Below are 27052 nucleotides of genomic sequence, written 5' to 3'. Positions count from 1 at the left end.
ATTGGTTTTATTTTAATACACTTAATGTTGAAAAGGTGATTGCATCTTATCTGTGTGCTTGTTGCTTATAAGTAAGTCTTTACTAATGTAGCTGATGGAAAATATTTTAAAAATTCCCTTGTTTCCTTAGCTGGGCAAGTTGTGAATCAGATGAATCAGCGTCTGCAGACAGGCTTTACTGAATCAGAAGTAATGCGAATATTTTGTGATACATGTGAAGCTGTTGCCCGGTTGCATCAGTGCAAAACACCTGTAGTTCACCGGGATCTAAAGGTATGACCTTGATCAAAAGGAATGTCAAGGTTAAAATCAACCATCTACTTAGAAAGGACTGAGAATGTAGGAGATCTTTCACTAAGACTGACGTTTAGTTAGGGAAGCACTTGGTGGTGGTGGAGCTGTAAACGGAGAGACTAAGCCGTAAGATATGACTTATTGCTAATGCCGAGTCTGTCGGTTGATTTTTCTGCCAACTTTACTGTTAATGTGTGAGAATACGTAGTAACAGTTAACTTGGAAATGAATGCTGGTTTTTTTTTTTTCATCTAATGTTTCTGTGTGTCGATTTCCTTTCAAGGTGGAGAATATATTGTTAAACGATAGCGGGAACTATGTTCTCTGTGATTTCGGCAGTGCCACTAACAAATACCTTAATCCTCAAAAAGATGGTGTTAATGTGGTTGAAGAAGAAATTAAAAAGTAAGTTCACTCTTCAGTGGCCTGTCATGAGCAATGGTTGTGCTGCTAGGAAACTCCGTGTATTATTGTGCACTGTGCGTGTGTCTTGTGAATACAAATTCAACTGATGGTCGAAATTGAAGTAAAGTTGACATAAATACAGGAAAACAGTGGAACTATTTTGTAGCGTGCATTTCTTCGATTGATTCACAGATGGTTTTAGTAACATTGAGACTCGTAAGAATATATCTGTTGGGAAGAAGCGTGCTGGTTTGCCATTAAATTGTTGAAAAATATATGCCTGGCTACTGGCCGTTTTAGGAGTTTGATATTTCAAATTCGTGCTATTTTAATACAGCTAACAGTATGAGACCAAGAGAACTGATAAATCCATTCTAATGCTTATTTTTGTATAGAGTCCTCTTTATAGAGTAAGGTCCATGTTCATTCTCATAAGGCTGATCAGAAAAATATTTGAACTTTGATTACAGGCAACACTCTCGAAAACATGTGTTAGTTTGGTTTTGACCCTTCAGGCTAACTACGGCAGAGGAAAAAAAACCAGGCTACTTGTTCTTCAAGAGCAAAGTGATACGGGTTTTTTTTTTTCCAGCTCTGAAAAAAACTTTGACCACCACTTTAGTAATTATTTAGAGGTGTTAGTTTTCCGAAGTCTGCATTCTGTGTTTTCAGTGCACGATAGGGAATACTTTTGTGGGATACTGACACGACCTTTTTGAGATTACTGGTTATTGTAGTATTTAAGCCAAGGGACTCTTGCAGAACTGTATGTGCTGGGGAAATAAAAGCAAATTTTAGCTGACGTAGTATTTATTCTTGTGTATGGTGGTTTTGTGTTGCTACTCCAAATATTCTGTGTGATTCTGCAGACGGAGTAAATGACTTGCGTTGCCTAAGGCAATTCCAGGCGGTACCTGAAAATGGGGCATGAAGGCTGTGTGTGTGGCAGAGGCAGGAGAAGATGCTTTCAGTTCTGATGCACGCTTTTCACCTATGTCCTTTTCTAATTATGTATTGCTAGGTATACAACGCTGTCATACAGAGCTCCCGAAATGATCAATCTTTATGGAGGAAAACCAATTACTACCAAGGCAGATATCTGGGTAAGCAACAAGTCAGGTACTATGAAGTAGGTAACTAATTAAGAGCTGTGTGCAGGCAGTTAAAAGCAGCATTGACTAACTGAAAAAACTGATTATTTAAAAGTGAAATATATCATGCAGCTATACAATGCAGAATACAGTAGGAGTATCTTTGGTAGTTATGTTTTCTGTAAATAAAGTGAGTGCCGTGTGTGGTGATCATTTTGAGTTAAGGGGGGCGTGATTCAGAATTTGTTTCCTGTTTGTCAGCTCAGTTGCTGTGCGGTAGTCGGCAAGGATTTCTCGTGGAAACTTGTCAGCGGAGTTATGAGGAAAGGTGTTTTTATTAGGTGATGTGCAGCGAGGTAAATAAAGACTAAATTCAGCGGAAACGCTAGTGGTATCTCTGGGTGATACGAGGAAGTAAATGCAGCCCTTGGTCTGCTCTAAGTTTGGTAGTTGGTTGCCTAACGCAGGAGTCGGTCTGTAAGAAAGCCTTTTTAGAGCCGCTTTACGTGTCGGCTTGTCACACCAACAGTGTGTCGCGTAATGCGGCTTCTACGTAGCGGTGTAAGTGTCAGCTGTAGCTAGGATGCGATTTGTTTCTTGTTGGTGCCGCTTGGTTGCGGAAAGGCTTACTCTCATCCCTTTACAGCGCTTGTATTTGGTTTTTACAGGCACTTGGCTGCTTGCTGTATAAACTTTGTTTCTTTTCACTTCCCTTCGGAGAAAGTCAAGTTGCTATTTGCGATGGAAGCTTTACCATTCCGGACAATTCCCGATACTCTCATAGTATGCACTGTTTGATAAGTAAGTATCCGGGCGGCACGGCAATTCCCTTCCCTCGTAAATCAAATCCAACACAGAAGATGCCGCTAACGTAGGCGAGTGACTTGGATGGGTGGTGCAGACCGGCTGGGTTCTTAGTGAAAAGTTGGAAAAGAGGTTTTTTTTTTTTTGCTCTGAAGCGTGTATTTTAGATGGAATGTCAGGCCGTTAATAGTATTTTCTATCCAGGTTGGACAGATGTGCTTAGATGAATTGGAACGGCAAGTTTAGCGTAGAAACATAAGCGTACTGAGATGAATTGCACCGGGGACAACTTCATAGTAGCTTTGTGGTTTGTAACAGAACAAAAACCCGATCAAGTTTGTGCAGCGAAAAGCGTCAGATGTGAGCTCTGGAAAAAGATTGAAAGCACAGAACGTGAAGGAAAATTTTGGACAATAAAAAGCTCTGAGGCTAGTGATTAATCTGTTGTCCAGGTACAGAGATTCAGGATCTAATATTTACAGTAATAATGAGTATTTTCAGTTGTCTTTGTTTTCAGCTGTGGGCAGACTCACCAGAAAGAGCATGACTGGCAGAATATGGAAAAAATCAGGAAGTTTGAATAGGAGCTCTTTGAATTTATTGTGAAGTTATGAATGCCTCGAACACATAGTTTGTGTGTTTATGTAATAGGAAATAGCAAAGCCAAACCACTTGTTTGAGCACACATTCATAGCTGAGAAATAGCTGTTACCACGGGAAGCGTTTGCCTTCTGCAGTTAGCTAATAATTGACAAAATGAGATTAATTTTCAAGTGCTTAAATACTTTTCTCTGTGTCACTGTGCTACTTGTAGAGGAGTACAGGTTTTTATCCTGGCTCCTTGTAAGTATGAATGCTGATTTATTAAGATTTAGTCAACTCCTGTGCCAAGATGAGTATTACTGGCACAGAATACATGTGCGTGGGGAAGAATTTCCTAATGTAAACTTCCCTTCGTTCTGGAATGGAAGCCAGAAAAAGCTGCAGTTGGTCATAAAAGGTATTTCGGGGACCTTCTGGTTTCGTCTCAGCTGTTCTACGAAGCGGGGGCTGGGGAGCAATAAGCTGAATATTCTCCACCTCATAAATCTAATAGTTCAGAATGAAGTGGCAGGAGTCACTTCATGACAAGCGTTCCGTTTGCACTTAACAGTGCTGTCACTGTTAGTTTAAATCTGCTTTATTTTGTAGAATGCATTAAAAATAAAACTTGTTGTGAAGTATGTTGGGCGTGAAATAATGACTTTGAGTATAACTGCAAGATCTGTCTAAAATGATATTATTTTAAATAAAAAAATTACCCGAAGTTGGTGGTTTTTTTTTTTTTTTTTTTACATTATATTGTTTAAGGTGTGCTGTGCTACTCAGCAATTTGGGAGATGTAGCTCAATTTTCTCATCAAAACAGAGAACTTAAATTGCTGTAGGTTGTTCATTTTCTTGGTGGCTGAATATATTTTTAGAGGCTTAGCTTGCTTAGAAGATTGCTTTCACTGTTTACTGTTTATTTAGGTTCTTGTATCACTTGGGCGAGACTTCCTGATTATGTACTCTGGATCCTGTTGTAAACAATATAAAGTAACTTTTATTTGCTTGAAAAGCACCACACTTACTAATGTGGGAAGCTAATGGTTGAGAGGGCCATGAGAAACTTTGTGCCTTGTCAGAAAAAGTCCTTTTATTCCTGGAACTACCTTTTTTTGTTAATATACAGAAGTGTGCATAGCTAACTAAACCTGCAAGACGGAAGCTGGTGCAGAGCCTTAGTCCGGTGCAGTTAGATCAGTGAATCTTCTGCTAGCGACATGGATATTTTTTTGGTTGAATGCTAGAAAATTCTAGTACTATAAGTTGAGTTTATGTTGTTTCTCTCTCAAGTGATTAATTAGTACTTCAGTTTTGCTACCCATTCCACAACTGAGTGTCAAAATACCAAACAGCATACATAATCTCCAATTACATTTGACCCTAGAAACTATTTGACTTGACAAAAAGTATTGAAAACCAACATGACAATCAATATGACTCTCTCTAGGGTAAGCTCATTTGGCAGAGCTGCTGAATTTATTCTTGCTGGCAGCATTTTGTCTCCACAGGCTGTTTGATATCCAACGCTATTAACTTGGTGTTATCGATTTGTGTAGGATACATGCTTGAACCGGATCAAGAACAGAGACCCGATATCTTTCAAGTATCTTTCTTTGCCTTTAAACTTGCCAAAAAGGATTGTCCGGTGTCTAATATCAATGTAAGTAGTCTTTAATTTTTTTCTGTGTTTTCAGTGTGTTTTGTAGGTAGCATTGAGAACAGTCTATCAGATCAGCTGGGAAGCGTTATTTCAATTTCTTCATAAACCTTGTTCCTAACTTGAAAAGGCTGAGCAGAGTAGACTTCAAGTTGCTATTGCATACATGCAGTATTAGCTCTCCGAAGAAAATATTTTTTTAATTTTGAGGGCATAGCTTCATGAATGGTATTTATATGTGAATTACGTTCATGAATTGTATTACACAGTATCTGACGTGGGGGTTTAACCATGACTAATCTCTTGTGTCTGATACAATACATGTGAAATATGCTACAGACCTTAAACTTGTTGACAATAGAAGGTTTAATGTTGTAAAATTCGTGTGAATAGCATTTCTGTTGGTTCTGGATAAACCCTTTTTCTTCATCATCCTTAGCCATTACTTCAATCAGTCAGACTACAGAGCACTGGAAGGCAACCAGACCCAGTGCCTTGGTTAGCCTGCGTTGCTACCCTAACTTGACATGTGAGTTTGAACTTTGTTTGAAAGTCTGAACTTTCTCTCAAAGATCATCTCATTCACAGATCGAATGACTGTGCAATGGAATTTGAGGGCACATCAATAATGTGCAGTAGTATAAAATGATTCTAAAGATAGGCACTGGGAAAAATATGTCTGAAAAATTCATTTTGGAACGCATGCCAGGTATATTCAACTCTGCCTTCAGAGGCAGACAGGTGAACTGACTGACATGCCTTGGAATTCCTCGATCATGGATTCTTGTAAAAGGAGGTGCTCAGTAAATGTGGGTGTTGCTTTTTTGGATACTTAGGTTAGAAGAAGTCAGAAATCTTTGAAGTACTTACTGTTTGCAGGTAAATGCTAAATTTCAAGTGGCTTGCATTGAATTGTTGTAGTGTGTGATTAGGCAGTGCAATAACTATACTTCTCCTTGTGTACTTGATTCTAATATATGAGCAAGTATATGAATTTATAAGATAATTTGGGAATTTACTACGTTACTCACTGGAGGAATAGTATTGGTTCACTCGGGCAACTTGAGAATAGGTCTCCCCTGGATATTCCCCCCTGCGATGGGAACTGCCTGCTTGGTTGGCCCTTTGCCTTGTGACAGACATGGAAAAGTGCCTGGAGTATTCGTACAAAGCAAAGCTGTTTGGCATGTGTGTTCTCCACTGGAGTGTTAAAAGAGCATGAAGAGCGTGCCCTGGTTGCTCTTGATTTTCTCTGGTAGCACTTGGCCTTCTAGCACCCACGCCTGCCTTGAAAGAGAAACAGCACAAAAATGTGCACGTGGACACCCCGACCCTCCCTCTCAAAGTTTTGTGGGAATTTAAGAATGACCGTCGTACGTTAGAAGAGACGCCGGCTGAGCGCAGTATACTGCCTTTGGCAGCAGCTTACTGTTTGAAGGCAAAGTCAGAAATGTGCTTGTCTGTCTCTGTTCTAGACAGTTGACAAATTCCAGTGGTGATGGTAGTCTTCAGAAGCAGTATTTGGTAATAGATAGCTCTGTGTCTAGTATTTGTTACAATTCAGACTGGTGTTCTTTACCTAAGGAGGTAGAGCATGTGTAATGACAGATAATGTTTCTCCTCCCTCTCCCAAAATTACCTTTTTCCTTGGTCACATGCGGTCTGGGTGAAAGAAAATTTATTCAGGAATTGAGATGAGCATAAGTTCAAGGACCGCAGAAGTTGAGATGCTGCATGGTTTTCTGGAATTGATGTTGCGGTGGAAGAGCTGAGTGGTCTAAAAAACTACTCTTGTTTCATCCAAAGGTTAGGCTTTGGTTTAGTGCTTAAAGGAAGTTTCTCTTCTGTGCGGTAAGAAGAAAACAAGTGGAGAAAGTGTTTTAATTGATTGTGGCTAGTTGGTAGTGTGTAAATGAAGTCTAGTACTTGACAAAACAGTTGGGCCAGGAATGTTTTTGTTTTACTTGGGTGACAGGTAAGGGAACTTAGAGATCCTGTTAAATAAAAACACTTTTAATCTACAGCTGTGAGAGTTCTGCATGAAGCCTTGTAACACGAAAACCTTGAACCCAAGTATTCCTCTTCAATATGTAATGATTTTTATCTTTCAGGATTTTGGTTTTTTAATTTATTCAAATTTATTTTTCCCAAGAATTCTCCTGTCCCTTCAACTCTTCCTGAACCCATGACAGCTAGTGAGGCAGCTGCTAGAAAAAGCCAAATAAAAGCAAGGTGAGCAGCGAATGTGGCTTTTTTCTTTTTTTTTGCTAATATTGTTAAGCTACGTGTTTGTCTGAAACCTGTTTTCATATGCTGGTTAATAAAGACAAATTATCTTAGTAGCAGAGGTCATTAGTATAGGTAAATGGCAATTCTAAGAGTGTCGAGTCTCTCCTTAGATTTGGCTCCTCGGAGGCTGTTTGGGTTTGAACCTGCCAAAATGTGTGATCTAGGTTCTTTTATATTCAGCTATAATTATTAGCTCTGTTTGGACTCTGACTTCATTAGGCTATTGTGAATGAGAAGCAAATGAATGGGCTCATCAAAGCAGTGCTAGAGCCGCGTAGATGCGTCTGTACCGTTTGAAGGTCGTGTCATGGTCTGGACGTGGTTGGTTTTGCTGGCTCTGCTGTCAGTTGGTAACGTGCAGCAGAGGGCAGGTGCAGAGTACGGATGGAATAATGTTTTAAACTGCATCTGCATTTGCTAGACAATAGTAGGAAGATTGATAGATCTTCCTAAATAATGTTTGCCTGGTGGCCTGAAGTTAGAGCAGGTTAAGGCACGTGGTGTCTTGTTATAATGTGTTGGGAACTAGCATGAGGTGTTAGGTACTGGAGCTCAGATGGTGAATTAGTGGAGTTGTTTAAGCAAGTGGACAGATTGAAAAAACATGAACACTATAACCTGTTAACGGGATTAAAGCTCAAAAGTACTTTGGTTTTGAACGTCTCTAGTAGCCTGGCAGACTATTTTACAGCTCTGAAATACTTCCAGGAAGACGCAAATACTTTGAGCTGTTTGAGTGTTACAACTGCTAGAGGCTAAATCTCTAACAAAAAGTAGAAATGAGTTGATTTAACAGGTAAGGTTGAGAAAAACCCTTATTTCCTGTATGGATGCGTAGTAATTGTATCTCTAGTCATAGGATTGCGGACTCTAGTGCCGCACCCAACTCGCACTTGGTGCTGTGAACCGAGGAAAGCTTATGCAGAGAAATTCCCTCCAGTGCCGTGGTCTCCTTGGGAGTAAGGCTGGTGTGTAGCTCCTTCTTCACTTCGGTGTTCTGCAGCAGCCACGTTGTGTTCTATGGCTGCAGCGGGGGGCGAGTGGGATTTTTAGGCAGCAAATTTTTAGGTATTAAAATTCAATTAGGTAGTAGAGCAGCACATGATTAAAAAAACTGTTTCTTATTCAAGTTAGACATAATATGTCTCTTAATAGCTCAATTATGTTTTAACCAAGTCTCTTCTATGGGAAAACTTGCCATTGCAGAATAACAGATACTGTTGGACCAACAGAAACCTCAATTGCACCGCGACAAAGACCAAAGGCAAATTCAAGCACTACCGCTTCTAGTGTATTGACGATCCAGAGCTCAGCAACTCCAGTCAAAGTACAAGTTCCTGGTGAATTTGGTAATCGTGGGCAAAAAGGTAACTTGTCAAAGTCTAAGGATGGACAAAAGAAAATGCAGAATGAATTTTGTATTTCTTTTCCATCTTGCTCTAGGAGGGATAAAATTTAAAAGGCAAACTCATGTCCTTTTTTCATGGGCCAAAACCCAAATCTTCAGCTTTGGCAAAAGACTCTAAATGGGCAAGTAATACGTTTGACCAGGTGCCACAAAAACTACATGCAAATTGTTCAGAAGTGCAAGTATTTTTTCAGGGTGCTTAACACGGAGTTTGACTTAACTTTATTGCTGGGGACTGTGAGATAAGTTCATGCTCAGTTTTGACTAGAAAACAATTCACTGTAAGTACTGAGCTCTAGTGTAACAGACTACTTTGGTTGTAGCAGGAAAAACCTTTTCTCTGCGCATCAATAAGTCATGAGATAGCAACAATATGTTGGCGTTATTTGTAGGCTGGAACCGTGTGAATACTCCACTTAGCGAATGCTTCACGGATCCATTTCACACTGCTCTGTGGGTGCAGTAGAGGAGTAATTAATGGACGCTCAATCGAGGGAAATGGGTTTTTGATAAATCCGTTCTGAGTTTGTCTTTATCTCATTCAAAAGGACTTAGGGCTCTAAATATTCACTTAAATAGTTTTCATTTATATCTGGAATACTTTCCTAGTTGCACTTTGTGAGGTTACGTGTCTATTATAGTACAGGAAGAGGAGTTTCAGGGCGGTATTGGGAAAGCCTCCAATCAAAAGGCCACGGAGAATGTTTGTGTCACAGGCGTAAACAACTTTTACTAGACAGGATTGAAATAACATCCAGCTTGGAAAGCTTTTCCTGTTAAGACAGGGAACAGATCATTCCTGGGCACTTCAGAAAACAAATACAGCACGCAAGAGAGATGGCTTTATGTTACTAGTAACTGCTTGCTTAAAAGGCTGCAAAAACAATTGAATGGCAACATTCATCAGGCATTCTGTTTAAGGTAATTTGATGAGCGAGCCAAGAGTTCCCTTAAAAAAGCATTGTGTACGTCCAAAATTGTACGGGTTGAGGGTTAGGGTTTGAGATGCTAGCAGGTATAACTTAAGTGTTCGTAAAGCAGACCTCTTGAACCCACCTTCCTCTGTTGTGAGACCAAAGAAAGTTTCCCACATAGACTAAGTAGAAATCATGCATTGATGGGCCTGAAGTCTTATTGGATAAGAGAACTCGATCTCTACCAGCTGTACTGGTGGTCACACTGGAAGGGAAAGTTTATAAACTGTTTCACCTCAAAGTGTTAAATAGAGAGGTTAACTGCCAGGGAGTGCTCTAGCTCAACTTGAGATATCAGCCGCCGATACCGTTGTCCGAATGTTACAGGAACCACGCGACTGGGGAACGGGCAAGAAGTCTTGCAGTCCCAAGGGACCAACCAGCACCCCCCGCAGCAGAACAGAGTTCTTCAGCAGCTGCAGCAGGGAGACTGGAGACTGCAGCAGCTACACCATTTGCATCACCAGCAGCAGCAACCTCCCATGCAGGATGCTTACATTCAGCAGGTACGAGTCAGATCTGTCGGACGGGTTGGAGACACACACGCGTTAGCTTATCGGTAATGCTTTGAGTCAAGTGCTAGTTAAACATTTCTGTTGTTGTTGTCGCCTGGTCTCTCTCTGCTAGGAGAGAGAAAGGCTCCTGCTCCTTCTTTTTACCTTCAATTTCTGTCTTTGAAGTTGCTTTCTTTGTGCTGACTTGTTTTTGCAGTTTGACCCTGAATCCCAGCTTGCTTTCAGTCACCACCGTGTGGCCGAAATAAAGGTTTTGTCTATGTGTAAACATGCTTGAGATAAAAGTTAGGAGTTACCTAGGTGATGATGCTATAGATGGTTGTATGCACCCTATCTGAGTAAGGTTTTCCTGTCTTAAAATTTTTCTTCAGCGAAGAGCTGCTCTTTCTGTAGCTGTTCTGTCCACCCAGATTTTTTTATGGATACCATGTATTCTAACACGGTCTGGCTTGCATACTGTCAAGTAAAGTTGCTTGAGTGGCGTAGCGTGAATAATTCTAAACATCAGAGTAGCTAGATCAGACAAGAACTTTCAGATCCTATCCAAAACATGTATTGCTATTCTTTTTTTTTTTCCTTTCTCCCTGTTGAGACATGTTATTCTGGAAAGCATAGCTGAACTATTTTCCACAAGGGCTCAGTACTGGTGACAATTGAACAAGTTGGAATGTTAATTGGTGTGCTTTAGAAAAGGCGGTGCTGAACGTGCAGTCTAACTTTTTGTTATGCAGACTGGTATTAATTGGGGGAAAAAAAAGGAAAAGCTTCCAAACACAGTCATTAAAATGCAGTGACAGAATGGCAAGTTGATTCGTGGTTACGTGATGTCTTAGCTGAACAATGCTGTTCAGTCACAGAAGTGACACTTTAATTGATGCTTCTTCTAAATATCTGGATATTCCTAAAGGGAGGGGGATCATGACTTCTTAAAGCCATTTTATTTTTTTTAATTATAGTATCAACAAGCAATGCACCAGCAGATGGTCCAACAGCAGCTGTTGATGCAGTCTGTGTACCAGCACCAACCTGCCCAATCTCAGTATCCCGCAATGGTATGTCAAGAGTGGAACGTAGATGGTACAATCTTAAACTATATGCTGTCTTTATAAGTCTGTTGTGAAGATGCAGTACGAGAAGTTTGTGGGTAGTTGTAATGAGCTGTGGATGTGCTAAACAGTGTCAAGTTCAGCATCTAAAATGATATTTGGTTCAAGGGGGTGGGGAACTAATCAAAAGTTGGTTGCCAAAGCTTATCCTGAGTTGCACTTCTGTGTGAATCGGATGGGATATATCCTGAATGTCATGAAGTAGCTATATGTTAATTTGAAATGTGCTTGGTGTTTAAGGTTTCCAGTAGTGACAGCAGCAACCAATGTATGTTATGCTACAAAGTGATAGAAGATGTGGTGGCATCAGATTCCTGCTTTAAAAGCAAGAAAGCTACCTGGCAAAATCTGTTTTTCCCTAGTCAGGAGAAATTGTCATGCAATTTTGATGGCTAGTATTTAAGAACAGACGATGAAAACTAACTTTGTAGTGCTGCAGTAGCATATAGTTAAGCTGCAGTACTGAAAGATAAGCGGTAGTCTGCTCGAAAAGAAACATGGTGTCACTGGCTTGTTAGGGCAGGCGCTTGTCACCCATTTAACGGACAGGTCTGACTTCTGCTGAAGCTACGGAGCTTTTCTGGAGCGTGATGGTGGTTAGTGCCTTTGGCCGCAAAGCCGGAGTCGCGCTGGCTGGCGTGAATTTTAGTAACGCAATCGTTATCTTGCTTAGGTGCAGCAATATCAGCAGGCTCTCCTACAGCAGCAGATGCTTGCTCAGCAGCAGCAGCGGTCACAACAGCTGCAATCTCCTGAATATATCACCTCTCCACAAGACTTCTCACCAGCCTTAATCTCCTACCCTGGGTCACTTCCAGTGCATGCTGGAACAGTTGCGGATTCTCCCTACCCTGCAAGCAGGCAAGTCTTCTGACACAGATGTACCCAAGGGTTACTTACTGCTTGCATTACTAATACTGATCAGCCCTGCTGAATCCTTTCCTCAGAAATTATTTCCTTCAATAGTAAGCTATTAGTGAAAGCAGATGGATAGTTGCTGTTCAGTGGTAAAGGATATTTTTGGGAGGAGGATGGGACACTTGTGAAGAGGAGCTTGGTGCAGTTTGTTAAAGAACCTGTGTTCACCTTGCTCATGAGCTTATTCTGGGAACTGGCTGCTAACCACTTTGCTTAGGATGGTCAGTAGCCTATTTTGAATGAGATTATGGATGTGTGAAAATCGTCTCAAATGCTCGTTTAAGAAAGGATTTAGAGTTGGCATTTATTTATTTATTTGCTAGGGCATCTAACTATTGTGTCTACTGATCAGAGGTCTGACTTCAGTATGTTATACAATGGAGTATGCCTTCTCAGTGATATGGTCCCTTTGCAGGGGCCTGTGGACTTAGCCTTGCTTAATAAAGTAAAATAAATAATGACTTTCCCATGAATTCTTATAAAAAACAGTGCGTGGAACGAAAAACCCTTCCTCTTCTGATGTCAAAAATGAATAGAAAAAAAAAAAAACGCAAATTTCTCCAGTTTTACTCAGGTTATGGATGAGGTTATGTATTAATATAACTAACTTGCTGATAGCTGCTCTTCTAGTTGGCTTCAGACAAACAGAGAAGCGGTAGGTGTAATTTTCTAAAAGTATACTTTTTTTTTGAGGAAAACAAGGCAGTCTCCTATGGCAATATAGAAATGACCACAAATGAAATGCAGTTTTTGCCCTTGTGCATGACCTTGATGAAGGATTCTGCACTTTGACTAGAATTGATAAATTAAAAAATAAAAGTGCAGGGATTGCGTACAGAAATGATGCAATCAAACCGTGTGTTTCAGGTGATCCGTTTACCCTTAAACTAGCTTTCAGACGCTTTTGGGATAAGCTGTTAATGCATGGGTGTTATTGTATGTAGTCTTTTGGTGTAATGAAGCGTGTCGTAGGTTTTCATGCTGATAAACAATCCTGTAATGTTTCTCTCTTACTGGCTTCCATGAACTCACTCTGCAGGTCAGGTATTCCTGATAGTGAAGCGATTGCCAGTTACCCAAAGCAGAGCATCAACAACCCACCTGATATGTCAGGCTGGAACCCGTTTGGAGAGGACAATTTTTCCAAGTTGACGGAGGAGGAGCTGCTGGACAGAGAATTTGACCTGCTAAGATCAAGTAAGGGACGCTTGAAGGCTTATTTTGCTTCACAGTAGATAAGGGCTCTGTAGTCGCTCAGAGGTTCCAACACCTGTCTCGTGAAAGGGCCGTCCGGTATGTACGGCAAATTCTTTCTGAGCATTTGAGGGCAGAGTTGGGCCTGTCTTCGTTCTTTACTTTCCCTTTTTGAAAACGTGTGCAATAGGAACTCGCTGTCTAAGATAGGTAGTTACTGGCTCACATAATACAGAAATGGTAATACCTTACCTCTTAAATACCGCTTGTGTCACCTTGATTGTCCAAGAAGCTCTGAACAGCAGAGGGATGTTGTCAGAGAGGAAGAAAAGTTTGGCTGCTTGCTTTAATTCCTTCCAGCTTTTTTTCTTGCACACCAGAGCAGAAGATAGTGTGGGTCTGATACGTCCTTTGAAAATGCCTGAAAGGAAGTTGATCTATTACATTATGTTAATGTTTTGTAATGTCCTTTTTGATGAGTGGCTACATGTAAGGGCTGCTTTATTGTTCTGATATGGCAATAGTTGAATAAACTTTTTTCTCTTGAAGTCAGTTATCTCAATGGTTTTTACTTGGAATTACTTCCTTTTCTGAATTGCTTAACACGTGCTCATTAGATGCTCTTGCTAAAACTGGTTTTGTTGAGGTCAGATTTATTAGTGAGGCTTCTAAGATGTGACAATGTCAAAAACCATATGGTGTGTACTTGGCTGACTGTCAGCAAGTTCCTTGCAAATAAAAGTGCAGTAAAGTTGAATTACAACTAATTGAAAAAAACCCTATGCCTTCAATTGAGTCTCTCTCTTCTTGGATTTCTGTGTCCTTCAATGGCAGCATTACCTGTTAATACTTAAGGGAAGTGACTGTTTTGATGGGGTGATTTTTTTTTTTGGTGAAATTCTAGTTGATTGTTTTCACTTGTATCCTGTGTTGCTCGAATAAGACTCCTATTTTTGAGATGTGGATATAGCCTGCACACGTTTGACAGTAAAATGACTTACTGCTAGCTGGGGGAAAATGATCATGAACCAGCTGAAAAATAAGCCTTCTTTCTGAATCCAAGTTTAGAATTGAAATTATTTAGTACTGGAATTGAATATCTTGAGGCACGCTGATTCCAAAGGAAACGTTACAAGTCTTTTGAAAAAATACACTGTTAAATCTGGAGAAGGCTAGCTTGAACCAAAAGGTCAGCACAACATTACTCTTTGCCAGAATCTTTAACTGACTGTTAGGCTGCTCGCTCCAGTTACTCTAAGTTTTATGAGGTTCATTTGGTTAAGCCACACATGTAGGTACAGAAGAAGATGATATTAACCAAGGACACGTTTCAAGTAGCTTTACAAAGGAGCTGGAAAATGCTTTACAAAAAATACGCTTGCCTGGAATAGCTCAATAGGCTGGTTCGAGTAAGCTGGGGAAGTAGAAAATCAGGGAATCATTTAGGTTGGAAAGGACCCTTAAGATCATTGAGTCCAACTGTTAACCGAGCACTGCCAACTCCACCACTAGACCGTGTCCCGAAGTGCCTTAAATACCTCAACCGCTGCTCTGGGCAGCCTGTTCCAGGGCTTGGCAACCCTTCCGGTGGAAATGCTGAATTGCAAGCAAACAGTTCCACTTAGTCAAGGATAGAATAACTTGGAGCGAAATGTCGCTAACTGCTGACTCTAAATCTCCAGCAGAAAGAGCAGGTAACTGCTCCTATAATTCCATTATTCAGTTTTTGTACTACAGGTGTGAAAAAAGTCTGAAGCTTTTCAACACTCAATTTGCTTAGGCATCATGTGATGAGAAACTTGATATGCTCCATCAGAAAATAAACGTGACAGCATAGATTTGCTTAGTAGTAGTCACTTGAATGCAGAAAACAGGAAATAAAAATACCTCTCTGGCTTGACCCCATAGCACACTAGATGGCAGGCTTGTTTACAGGTGGTGGGAGGGGCAGTTAGCTCTTTCCTTAGGCCTTTGGCTGGCTTTCCGCTAGAGGCGCAGTGGAGGGGGGCGTTCTAGTTTTAATCTCAGCGTGTGTGTGTTTGTGTGTATGTCAAAGATGTCAAACACCTTTTAACTTTGGGGTTTTTGGATAATAAAGACGTTGTGCCAAAGATCATATGAACTTACGTTGCAGTGTTAATGCCTTCACTGCAGTCAAAGCAGCAATATTGAATTTTGTCTACTGGTACTTTCTCAAACTTAGGTGGATTAATGAGAAAATGGGAGATGCATTGTTCAATTAAGGCTTATACCTGTAAAAGGGTCATTAACTCTATAATAATTCCTGGAATTGCCTCAGATCATCTTAAGAATCGAGGCTTAACTACCTTTAGATGTGAGTTATCTCTTATAAAATGAATTTTTTTTTTTCTCCATTATTGACTTTACTGTGAATCATGTTGCCACCTAGAGGAAGGAGAACTGAAGATAGAGCTTGGATCAATTGTTAAACTTTCTGTTGCTTAACCCCGGCTGCTGTCATGTGCTGTATTACTCGGAGTATTCTGAAAGTTTGTCTTTTTGCGATGTTACGTGGTGCTCAGTAGCACTGAGAACATTAATCCTTTCTTTCTGCGTCCAAAAGCCTGGCTTGTGCTGTTGAGCTGATGCTTTGTATGTAAATCGAAAATATTTTCAATTGTATCAAATAATTTTTAAGCTGTTGTGTTTATGATGGTAATAGATGAGTGCTTAAAAATGGACAGCCCTTGTTAGACGATGAGGACAGAATTGGTCAGGCTAAGATGACTGTTCAATTTCATGTGTTTAGTAGCTTAATGTCATAGTGTCTGTAGTGATGGGTATTGCTGTGATGATTAGTCGCCTTGCCTTTAAAAAGGGAGCTAACTCCTAGAACAGAACACCTTGCTTGACTTTGTGAAAGTTTTCATAGTAAAAAGATGACAGCTGCTGTAAAATGTAGTGTGCAATTGAATGAGGATTTCTGAACTGAGCACTTCTGTGGAGGACTTGGATATGGGGGTTACAGGGTGGAGTTCTTGGTGTACGCTGCTGTTGCTCTGCCGTTCTTATCGCGAGTATTAACGATGGTCCAGCAGCATATGGTGCCGAGATTCTGACGACGTTGTGAAGAAACGGATGTCTTGCAAAGACCTTGTGTAAGCACTTAATAATCTGTGCGGAATTGGGAGCCAAGAAATTGAGTCCGCTTTCTCGCTGGGAAGAAACACCAGCGCAGCCTGCACAGTGAATCGCACAAAGTTTCTTCTTAGGCCCACAGTCATCTTGGTGCTTGAACAGACGCTTGCGGGCACAACGGCTGCAAAGCCCTGCGCCCGTCGCCTTTGCGGTGCTTCCCGTGTGAAGGAACAACTTAGGCCACCTGCGCCGGAAAGAGCTGCGGTCCTTACCCGGCTTTCTTTGTGCACGAGTGCTTCTCGTGCTTCAGAAAGTCCCGAGAGAGCTGTCTGCTGAGGAATCTTGGCCTGTGACTTCAACGGAAACAGCTGGGTTCCTTGTGCGTGCTTTTCAATACCTGCACTCGTCTGTGGAAGGGTCTGTCGTGCCACGTGGCACACAAGGGTGTCTCTGGCACCCATCTGGGCTGCCTTGTGTGATTATTCCCTCGGCGGAGAAAAAACTTGGGCCTTTACTGGAAGGAAGTTTCCTCTGCAGCACTGTCATAGGAAATGCTGACAGTCCCACTGAATCTGCTTGTGCTCATGTGGAGCTGGAGAAACCATTGCTGTCTCTTCTCTCTCAAAAGCTGTCTGACAAAGAGAAGTGGACCTTGTTAGGAGGTGGACAAATGACACTTGTGCCTCAACAGAGTGGAAAAAAGGCTTGTCCTTTTCTGATAGCCTTAGATTTGATGAACGGGCTTGTTTTTAAACAGGATTTTCTGGGAAACGTATCCCAGTACGTATATGGCTAGGTGCCGTGGAGGACTTGAAATCTTCTATTTACTCATTTGACCTAATTTTTCTTGCATGCTTAGCATTTTAATCCATTTTGTTTTCGCTGTCCCTAGCCCTGCTGCTCAAGTTGGGAGATGAGATCATCATCTGGGGGCTTGAACTTGCCTGGTCCTGCCAGCCAGCGTTTGCAGGGCCTCTCCGAAGGGCAGCTCCAGTTGTTGCACCCTTAAAAATTACTGTAGAGTTCGATTGCCTGCAAACAGTACAGCAATCCACTGGATTGTCTGTGAAGGCAAGGCACTGGGAATAGTAGAACAGAAGCATCCCTTGCTCAGTCACCATTTGTAAAGATGCCAGTTGAAGGTCACATGTATTTCTTAGACAAAACACAAACAAACTCGACAAAAGGAAACACCCCCTCAAAACAAACAAATGAAAAACCCAACTCAACTCCCCCCCAAAACCCAAACCTAAACCCAAACTCTTCTTCCCGGAGGAGAGGAAGCAATGTGGGTATGACTGCTCAGAATTGGGAATAAGAACTGTTGAGCATCACATCCAACAGCAGTAGTTTGTCTTCAAGGCTCAAAGCCAGTGGCATGAAATGCAGCTGCTAGTCCTTTGTGCATCTCGGCTAGTATTCTTTTCTGCGTGGCTGTGTCACCGTAGGATCACGTTGTTCGGGTCGGTTAGTCTCTGCCTGTTTTCAATAAGTAGAGCTTGAGGTGAGAGTAACTACTTAATCTCCTGCACTGGGAGCCCCCAGCTGGAGTTCTATTTTAAGTAGGGGTTGCCAGTAATAGAACAACTCCCACTTGTATTGCTTTGGAGAGTCTAATGGTAGGTAAGAGTGAGACGATTCACATTACGGACACTTTCATATGAACAGAACACTTGTCTGTGAAAACTGGCATGTAATTGCAAAACTCTTGGGCTTTGTAGCCAGGGTTAATGTGTGTCTGTCTGAAGCAGATGAGCTTGCTGTCTGGTCCCTGGTGGTTGTCTTGGTAAAGTCTCCCAGTTGCCGTATTGAAGGTCTGAACAGAAACTGTGCGGGGAGCTTGATGGGTAATTAGGGCACAGTCCAGCTGCATCGCTGCAGTGGCAAATTGTCGAGAAGGTTGTGCTGCAAATTGTTGGGAAGAGCAGCTGCTTGCTGTAAACAAGGGGGAAAGCAAAATTCTGTGTCTTGCGCATAGAGGATGTAGGGTGTGAGCTGAAGGTGGGACACCTTGACACAGGGCTGGTCTTAGGTGGCTGATGGGCTGTGCTGGACCTGCCTGGGATCCGCTGTGGTGGTTGGGCTGGATGCTCTGCATCTCAAGTTGGTAGCAATGTTAGAATGAGAGCTCAGACAGAAAAACTTGCATGTACAGTGCCAGATGTGTTGCTTTTATGACAGTGTGAAAAACCTTTTGTGTGGGTATTGAAAAAAAGAGTTGCAATGAGTCTGAGAAGGGTTGAAGAACATAGGAAACAGACACTATGTTGCTCTATGTGATATGACACTCCAATTGTTCTTAGTTACTAACACATGTTACCTGTACAATAAAAAGTAGTCCCAGCTATTTTGCTGTGACTGTCGACTTCTTGCGTTTTGTGGCAAAGGCTGGCCAAAACACGGACAAAATGGATGACTTTGTGGTTTAGATAAGTATAGCGATTTTGACTGCAAAACCTCAGGAGCACAGAGGACTAGCAGTTTATATTACAGAGTGCATAGGTGGCATATAACATGTAAGAGATCCACATTTCCGGTATTCCATGACCAAATACGTGGTGCTCTTGGTGGGACGGGGGAATAACAATAGGTTGGTGCAGGTGAATTTTCCTGAGTGTTAAGTATGAACTGAAGATGTAGGATAGCTTTAAAGCACAACTTCCCCCCCCCCCCCAGTTGAGAGGATATTCACCCCATACAGTAGATGGCTTTGTGTAGGCATAAGACCTGCCATTTTTATTTTACTTTATTTTTTGTTCTGTTTCATTTTGTTTTTTACAGACAGGCTGGTGGACAGGAGAGCGTCTTCAGATAAGAATGTGGAGCCACATTCTGCTCCACAGAAAAATCCTACCGAGGATCCCTTTGGTTCTGTTCCTTTCATTTCTCACGCAGGCAAGTTACATCTGTAACATCACTACCTCTTATATGTATGTTGTATACATATATATAAATATATATATATGTATGTATCTGTTGAAGTATGTACATCAAGTTAAATGATCAAAGAATGATAAAGGTGTTGGATGCTTCATGACAGTAGGCAGGTCGAAGAGATATATTTAGAACGCTGATTACCTGCAGTTAGAAAACACTTCTGCATCCAATTCCCGGTACTTGTGCAGCATACGGACTATGTACTCTTCGCCATGTGAATACGTTGGGCCAGTGCAGTGCCATTTGTGCAGAACTAGAAGCGCTTCTGCTAAAGGCAAATGACTTGCTAAGACCAAATTTTGCTGCTTTCCTATAGTCTGCTTCCAACTCAGGTTGTTTCTTCAGTTTGGTTCTCCAGCCAAGTTAAGAATATGAAGACTGTAAGCTCCTGCTGCATTTAATGCATAGTTTTGGTGCAAATTGAATCAAAACTAAAAAAATATCTGATGTTTTGTGTACGTTGCGGGGTGGCGGTGGGGGGAATGTTCATTATTGTGTTACGGTTCACCTTCGGCTATTTCTTCCTGGGATGGAAGTTAAAATAACCCTGTGTGTGAAACTGCATCATCGTCCAACTTAATTGTCAGTTTGAAGGTGTGCTTGATCAGCACTTGTTAATACTTTATTTGGTAGCTGTGGCAAAGTAAAGCCTATGTGACAGTTGAAAAAGAGCTTCAATTGCCTGTGGAGCCACTTCGACACCTAAGTTACGTTCACAGTGCTTGTGTGACAAAGTGCCTTAATATGACTTCTAAAACTACTCTTCCAGAATTCAAAAGGTCAGGTAACATGCCTTAAAATAAATCACTTGGGCTCAACCTAAGTTAGCATCTGTGTTTACTTCCGCTTTCATCTTGCCTTCCTGACGATTGCTGGTTAGGGCTGCTTAATGCTCACAAGTGCTCTCGTGTTTATATGTGGTTATATGTTCTGACTACAGAATTCTGACTTTTTCAATTATGATCAAATAAAATGTTGATGTTATCAATACAGACTATTATCAATACAGACTATTTAAAATAAATAAATAAAAAAATTCCTCTCTTGAAAAGTGACAGTTGCTATTGAAGATGTGTTATACTGTATTAACAACGTTTGAGTTGGAACTGTGGTCTTTTCCTCCTGTGTTTTTCTCTGACACAGATCTCGGGTTGATAAATGTTGTTGTACATGGCCTGTAGCTCAGTAGACTCACCCAGACTATGTCTTTTGTTTCGGAGGCTTAAGGGCTCTCTGCTGAAAGGAGCACTTGACTAAACACTTAGCTAATTTCTATAACGTGATGTGAGACAACAGCAAGAGGCCGAAGATCACGTATCATCTTTTGACTTCACAGCTTAACATAAGGTGCTGGTAGTCCAGCAAAATAAGCGCTATCAGGTACCTTGACGTGTGTCCGGGAAGGTGATTCAGGGCAGGTGCAGAGGTTGGAACTGGAAGTCTTTTATCGGGGCAGGAAAGGACCATGGGGTGCTGTGAGTTGTGAGCCTGTGGGATTTCCCTGTGGAGCGGAGAGCACGTTGCAGGCAGCTGCTGCTGCGAGGAACGCGGGAAGGAGAACCTGGAACGCGATGGACTAAGGCTGCTTGTCTGTCACAGCTGTTGTACTTATTCCTTACAAGTGGGAATGGAAAGCCAGCAATGTGGTGTATGTCACTTGACATACTACGCGGAAGGCAAATAGCTCTGCGCAATGAACTAAGGCGTTACTGTGGGCCTCTTACTGTAGTTGACGGGAGAACAGTGTAGGAGCACTTTAGAGTTACTCGTGCTTGCCGTGTATCCTATTAAAAGTTTTCTCACAGGTACTACAGGTTAACTTGCCGTACACACTATTTTAAGGCTACCTGTTTGTGGAAAAAAAGTCATGACTTAGAACTCGAGACGGCTGGCAAAGAAAATTGGCTTGAGAAAGAATTCCAGTGCTCAATTTGATAAAACCAAAACTAACATTGCCAGTTTTTTCATAAAAAGAGAGAGGAGAAACCAGAGTTAGAGTATTCAGTAATGGGGCATTTAGGACAGGCACTGAACAAGTGGAAAACAGATTCTGGTTCTTGAATGCCTGAGATGCTGGATGGTGACAGTGAAATAACTGGCTCCTGTGCTCAGCTTTTTGGAATGGAAACTTTTGATTCCAGTGTGTGTTGACCAGCTTGCGTTCTAACTTGCTTGGTTAACAGCAAGCTGAATGTTTCAGAAGCAACATGCATTTTCTGCTATTGTTGAATCATAAGAAGGAAGTGTTCACGAATATAGTACGGTTGGCTGTTGAGTTGTACTCTGTGGCCTGTGGCCATCTTGGGTTTGTTTACCCTTATTCTTTCTGGGATTAAACTGGGGATAGATTGGTTTTTGCTTCCCTCAGCCTAATACTGGCATTCAGAGAAGTAATAAAGCATTTGAGGTAACGCTCACAATGGTGCGGATGGATTGTGTGAGAAGTGGAGACGTCGGGAAACTGTGACTGGAATTTCGTCAGGTGCTGACCTGAAGCTGTCCGCGAGGCGTTGTGCCTCTGGAGGATCTCCGTGAGCTGACGTCTGGCCTGTCTCCCTGGGAAGAGGTGCTAGTACAGGTCCTCTATTTAACTCTTGTACTAAATCTTGGTAAAGCTCATCTTCTCTACTGTAGACACGGTGCTTCCTGATGGAGTCACTGCTCTTAGTTGTACATGCCTAGGTCACCCCTTCCTGGTCACTGCACGCGTGTTCATTGTGTGGAGACTTGGGGACAAAAGCAAGTTATGTTCTGTAGCATCTTCTGTTTGATTTGAGACTTCCTGCACTCGAAGACTTGGTAGTGTCTTGACAGGATTACTATAGGTGTCTGTCCCGGACGAAGAGCAGTCTTGTGGCGTGTAACTCGCTAGTGCCTGCTGTGGATCTGGCCGAGAACCGGGTAGGAGTAAAAGGGACGCGGGCTGGAGGCTTTACACAACACGTCCCTGCTGCAAGAGCTGATGTGTAGCATTGGCTGGGTAGCAGCAGGAAAGGGTGTTCTTCTGGCATGAGGAAGCGTGGGTGGCCGCTGCGCATTTGGGTACTTTTTTTTGTGTACTGCTGCCAACATGGCTTCGAACCACTGCAAATCTTGGTACCGCGGCTTTGGAGCTCATGGACCACTGTGCAGTCTGGAGCTTGAAATGAAACAGCTCACTGTAACTTAGCAAGACATTATAGACATGAGAACAGGAGCAACAAGAAGAGTTAAGCCAACTTCCTCTACAGCACTAAACCAGCTCACGCCATTAGTACACGTTTCTTCGGCCACTGATGTTCTCAAATTCTTTGTCGAAAGATGCCCAGAGCCGCAACTGGCAATGGCTGTTGTATGCTGTTCTGATTTAGGTCGCTTGACAGTTAAAATCGATTCACTTAAATTATTTGCTGAATGTACTGCCTATGTGATTCTGTAACCTTTCCTTGGCCAAGGATTCAGTTACTGCTTAATGCGGGTGTGGGATCTTTCCCTGTATCAAGATCATCTTCAGACCTCAGAATTTTGAGGTAATACTTCTGGAGTAACCTGAAATTATTCACTTATCACAAGAATAAATGAGATGTGTGGGCTGTGCCAGTGGTGTGCTTTTTCTTTCCAAACTGATGCAGTGATTTTTTTTTTCATATCTTAGAGCCATCATGGTCACCTCTAACCTTTTTTCTTTTTTTAAACTTGTAGACTAATGATGTGAAAGAATATCTAAGCAATAGCTGGCAGGCAGAAGTGTTTTGTTCTTTGTTTTTTTCCCCCCTTGAAAATAAAGGTGGTAAGCACTTGAAATCCCTATTACAATATTCAGCAGCTGCTGCTCTGGCTGTTATCAAAGAAATAGTGCAGCTTTAGTTGCAGCATGCCCGTAATCCTTGGGCCTGACATGTGGCAAATTGTTCTGAAATGATGGTGGCAGTATGCTACCAATTCAAAGAAGGCTTAAAGCCCTTATGCCCTGCTCTTTGGCCACCCCCGCCATCCCCTAAAATGACAAACCAGCAGCAGGCATGTAATTACTGCTCTTGTTAGAGGGAATTCATCTGCTGATAATCGGATGTCTCGAAAAAGAACATCAGAACAGAAAATTTCCTTGAAGCTTGGGATCTTCTTATATGATTAAAGATGTTCCACCTGGCTTGCATTTGAGGGAAGAACAATTGTCTCCTATGAGATGCAACCCTGATTAGAAGTGTAGTAATCTGAACAGTACATTACAAACAGATGTTACTCAACATTTTGCAGCTTTTTTTATAAACACAGATCTGGACAGTCTCTGCAGCGGTTGAGGCTTAGAAGATTGTGTGAAATCAAGGTGACAGAACACTTCCTTTCTGAAAGCTATTTGGCCAGAGCATTACATTGTCATTAACTGAGGAATCTTCCCTCTTGGGGGACCAAGATTTCTATTTATGGTGCCCTTTCTGTATTTCATTAGTTAGCCAACTTGTTTAAGAGTAAAAGAGGGGGAACTGTAGTGTAGGAAACACAAACCAAGGTTTTCTTGTTGAGTTTACAACTGCTGGTGCAGTGGAGGATGTGTTTGTGTCTTTGGTGTCTGACACCTGCAGTTCTCTCCCTGTTAAAGGGACTAAACCAAAGATGTGGCAGCAGAGCAGGTCCCCGCAGAGACAGCTTCTTCCACGAAGCTTGCCTATGGTGGACTACACCGTGTTTAAGACGGCAATCGTAGACTAATGTCAGCTTGGAGCAGAAAGCTCTGTTTGTTTACACCGCCTCGACACAAAGTGAAGAATAAAGTGAGATACTTGCTGTTTCCTGAGAAATACAAATGTGGGAGCAGGGAGGTCACCACTCGGGAAATACTTCAGAAATTAAAGTGCTTTCTTCAAAGCCGTGTAGCAGGAGCCGTTGCAGCTCCTGGGCTCAGCGGATGCGTGCCACTTGGTTTCCTGATGAAGTTGTACGCATAGGGTAGTGCACGCTGGTTCAGAAGCCTGGGTAATATGGAGCTGTTACTGTAGCCTGTGAGTTTCTAGTCCCTGCAAAATTGATAGTCTTTTTGGTCATTGTGACGGTGTGCAACATACGGGACCATAAATTTCCTGCTGTGGTAAAGAAGTAGAATTCATAACTCTGGCAAGGAAACGGTGCGTAAGGAGGAATGTTAGGGCTAAAGAGGTGGCAATGCAGGAAATGCCCTGCTGGGAAATCATTTGTTGGGAAATGAGGGGGTTGAAGCTGATGAGCTAATAAGCAGTTAGTCGTCTGGCGCTGTGATGATGTTGCAGCTGGAAAAAGTATGTATGCTCGCAATATCTTTGAGCGGCCTCGGAACAGAGATTTGTCCGAAAATGTTTTCTCACGTGCGGGGACAGACGTTTACCGATATGGAGGGTCAAGGTTCCCTTTCCCAGGTGCTGCCTCCTTCTTGCCGTGGCTCAAACAGGGCAACGTGAGCCGCGTGCGCTGTGCGACGCCTGAGCCCTTGGCCCTCAGAACAAAGGCCGCCAAGCTAACTAGTGCCAAGACAGATGGCCGCGGGGGAAGAATTGTGGGAACGAACAAGTACTTCACTTTTTCAGTCCTGTTGCTAGCTATTCGGGTGCCTTCCATGTCAACAAGTAAGGTGCTCAGCGTTTTCTGGAAGAGTGGCTCAGAGCTCCAGGTGAGCAAACATAGCACGCGTAGCCTCCTACTTAGCGTGCAGGCGGTCTCCGTATTTACTACAGAACGCGAAACTCTAGCGAGTGCGATGGCTCAGTGGATTGTTCCTTGCTTCATCCCGGTTCGTCGAGAGGTAGTACTTCAGTAGTCTCGAGAAAGGAAATGTAGCCTGCTGATACAGATTCCTTAAAAACTAGATTGTTGGGATGACTGATACCCAAAATCATTTGCTGTGTGTTGCCAGCAAGAGTAACAGTTATAGGTGGGTCTAATACGAGATGTGGGAATGGCTCGTGTGCCGCTACTAATAGCTTGAATGTGGTTCGGGAAACTGCCTTAAGTGTTTGGCTGCGTACTGTCGAGGCCTGCTTGATGCTTGTTCTGTCCAGAGAGATCCGCTTCTGAGGGCTAAACATCCTGTGTCTTGAATTACTCCTTCAGTGAGGCAGCAGCAGGTGGGAGAGGCCGCGGTCTGTCTCATCGGTGTCCTTTGCACTTGGTTTTCCAGCAGCAATTCACAAATCCTACTTAAACTTTCTGGGAAGTCAGGTAGGTGAGACATGCTGTAGTTCAGTTCTTGCCTTGAGAAAAAAAATTACAAATTATTTTCCGCATATTGAAATTATGTGTAAAGGTATAAAAATTCCTCGGGAGCGTGAACTCATGGATATTGACATATGTAAAAACGTTTGGGGTTTTTGTTGTCTAAGTAATGTCTAACCTAGAAATATTTCCTTTTTCTTCCCCTTTTAAATCTAATTGCTTTTATGTTAACATTAGTGTTTCGGTAAATATTGGAAACGGCAGGATTTGGAAGATAGGGGGTTATGCAGTGCAATGTGAAGGCTGTACCTTTGGGAAATCTAAAGTCAGCAGCCAAATAATCCAGATTCTAATTTAGTGGGTAAAGCAAATATGTAGTATTTAAAATTACAGTAGATAAGAAGCAATCTGACACCAGAAGCAAAGAAGAAACAGCTCAAAGCCCTAATCACCCGATGTTTTTAGGCATTCTGGTTGTCTTAGTTTTAAATCCATACGTAAAATACATTGTAGCAGAATTTTTATCGTTATTTAAAGTGTAATTGCAAAAGAGCAAAATGGCTACGGGATGCAGAAATCGACTATTAATTCCCTTTAAAAAAGCAAGACACGGTTCTTGTAAAACTCAGCGTTCCGGTCTAAAGCGGAGCATAGAAAGAAAAACATCTGACTTGGCCTGCAGGTTGCATGCTCGTTTCCTCGTGAAGGAAGAAAGAACCTGAGAAATTATTTTGTGTAAGAACAAGAGAGCCGCGGGCTGGGTTCTGGCTGAAGACGTTTTACAGAGCACTGACTGAAGCACACATCCATCTCCAGCTTTTTCAATCCCGTGAACACACTGAGCCGATGACATGTCAACAATGGTTTAACAAAGCTGTGAACGTAAGGTGTTTGGTTAGGTGAGAGGCGCAGCGGTCTAGCGCAGAGCCTGTTAATAACCGCTTTAATGCTGACCAGCCTCGTCCCCAGCGCTGGGTCAGCTGCTGCAGTTGTAAGAAGCTGGTACCCATATCTCCCAGGTGTGAAGCGGGGTCCGTGGATGTTCCTAGGCAGTAAAAGGGAACTCGGTGTGGCCCTTAGGCAAGCACCCGCTGGCTGTCAGTCCGAGTCCTCGTAGGCACGCACGGCAACGCGGTTGGCTTTGCCGTAGTTCTGGTCCCCGTGTGGAGGTTGGTACCCACGTAACGTTCAGCCTGCAGTGGCTGTGACAGTAGCCTCGCTTCTAAGTATTGCTCGCACATTTTTGGTAGTTGCTCTGTGCCTGCAAAGAGGTGAAATACCATTGCTGTTACTAGTGCTACGTGTTCGATTAAACATCGTTCAAGCAGTGTGGCTGCCGTGTGATCTGTGTCCTAGAGAAAAGGACATCTCAACCCCAAGTGCGCTTTACCCAGCCGACACCAAGTGTTTCGCTTTTCCTGCTCATTCTCTTCAAATAGAACTGTGACAGTCAGTTACGCTCCTGAAAACATCTCTGGGCAGTAGCAGGGAGATGCTTGTTCTGCGTAAGTCTGCTGGGTGCCGTTCCGTACCAAACCAGTGGCGCTAGGCAGGCTTAGCTGGTCTGCGGGCTCTTGCCATCTGCTTTGTTTACTGATGCAAAGGTTTTACT

The 27052-nt window shown here is 42.4% G+C and overlaps 1 protein-coding gene across 5 annotated transcripts in view; it reads left to right on the top strand.

Annotated features, from left to right (window-relative positions):
- Nucleotides 1-27052, top strand: part of BMP2K (BMP2 inducible kinase) — a 56589-nt gene that overhangs the window by 22299 nt on the left and 7238 nt on the right. For 2 of the 5 annotated variants that reach the window (XR_012835106.1, XM_075750787.1), the window contains exons 4-15: nucleotides 131-273; nucleotides 578-699; nucleotides 1721-1802; nucleotides 2459-2591; nucleotides 4738-4841; nucleotides 6991-7070; nucleotides 8334-8494; nucleotides 9837-10015; nucleotides 10981-11076; nucleotides 11804-11991; nucleotides 13088-13245; nucleotides 19123-19236. Coding sequence is in view for 4 of the 5 variants with exons in the window: in XM_075750787.1 (XP_075606902.1) it covers nucleotides 131-273; nucleotides 578-699; nucleotides 1721-1802; nucleotides 2459-2591; nucleotides 4738-4841; nucleotides 6991-7070; nucleotides 8334-8494; nucleotides 9837-10015; nucleotides 10981-11076; nucleotides 11804-11991; nucleotides 13088-13245; nucleotides 19123-19236 (1560 nt within the window). In the remaining variant the exon portion in view is untranslated. The remainder of the gene's footprint in view (nucleotides 1-130; nucleotides 274-577; nucleotides 700-1720; nucleotides 1803-2458; nucleotides 2592-4737; nucleotides 4842-6990; nucleotides 7071-8333; nucleotides 8495-9836; nucleotides 10016-10980; nucleotides 11077-11803; nucleotides 11992-13087; nucleotides 13246-19122; nucleotides 19237-27052) is intronic. The other 3 variants (XM_075750789.1, XM_075750791.1, XM_075750790.1) reach the window with 3 other exon arrangements.

The sequence above is a fragment of the Balearica regulorum genome, chromosome 4, assembly GCF_011004875.1.
Source record: "Balearica regulorum gibbericeps isolate bBalReg1 chromosome 4, bBalReg1.pri, whole genome shotgun sequence".
Lineage (NCBI taxonomy): Eukaryota > Metazoa > Chordata > Aves > Gruiformes > Gruidae > Balearica > Balearica regulorum.
Note: the sequence above shows the minus strand (reverse complement) of the source record. Positions and strands in the feature narration are given on the sequence as shown.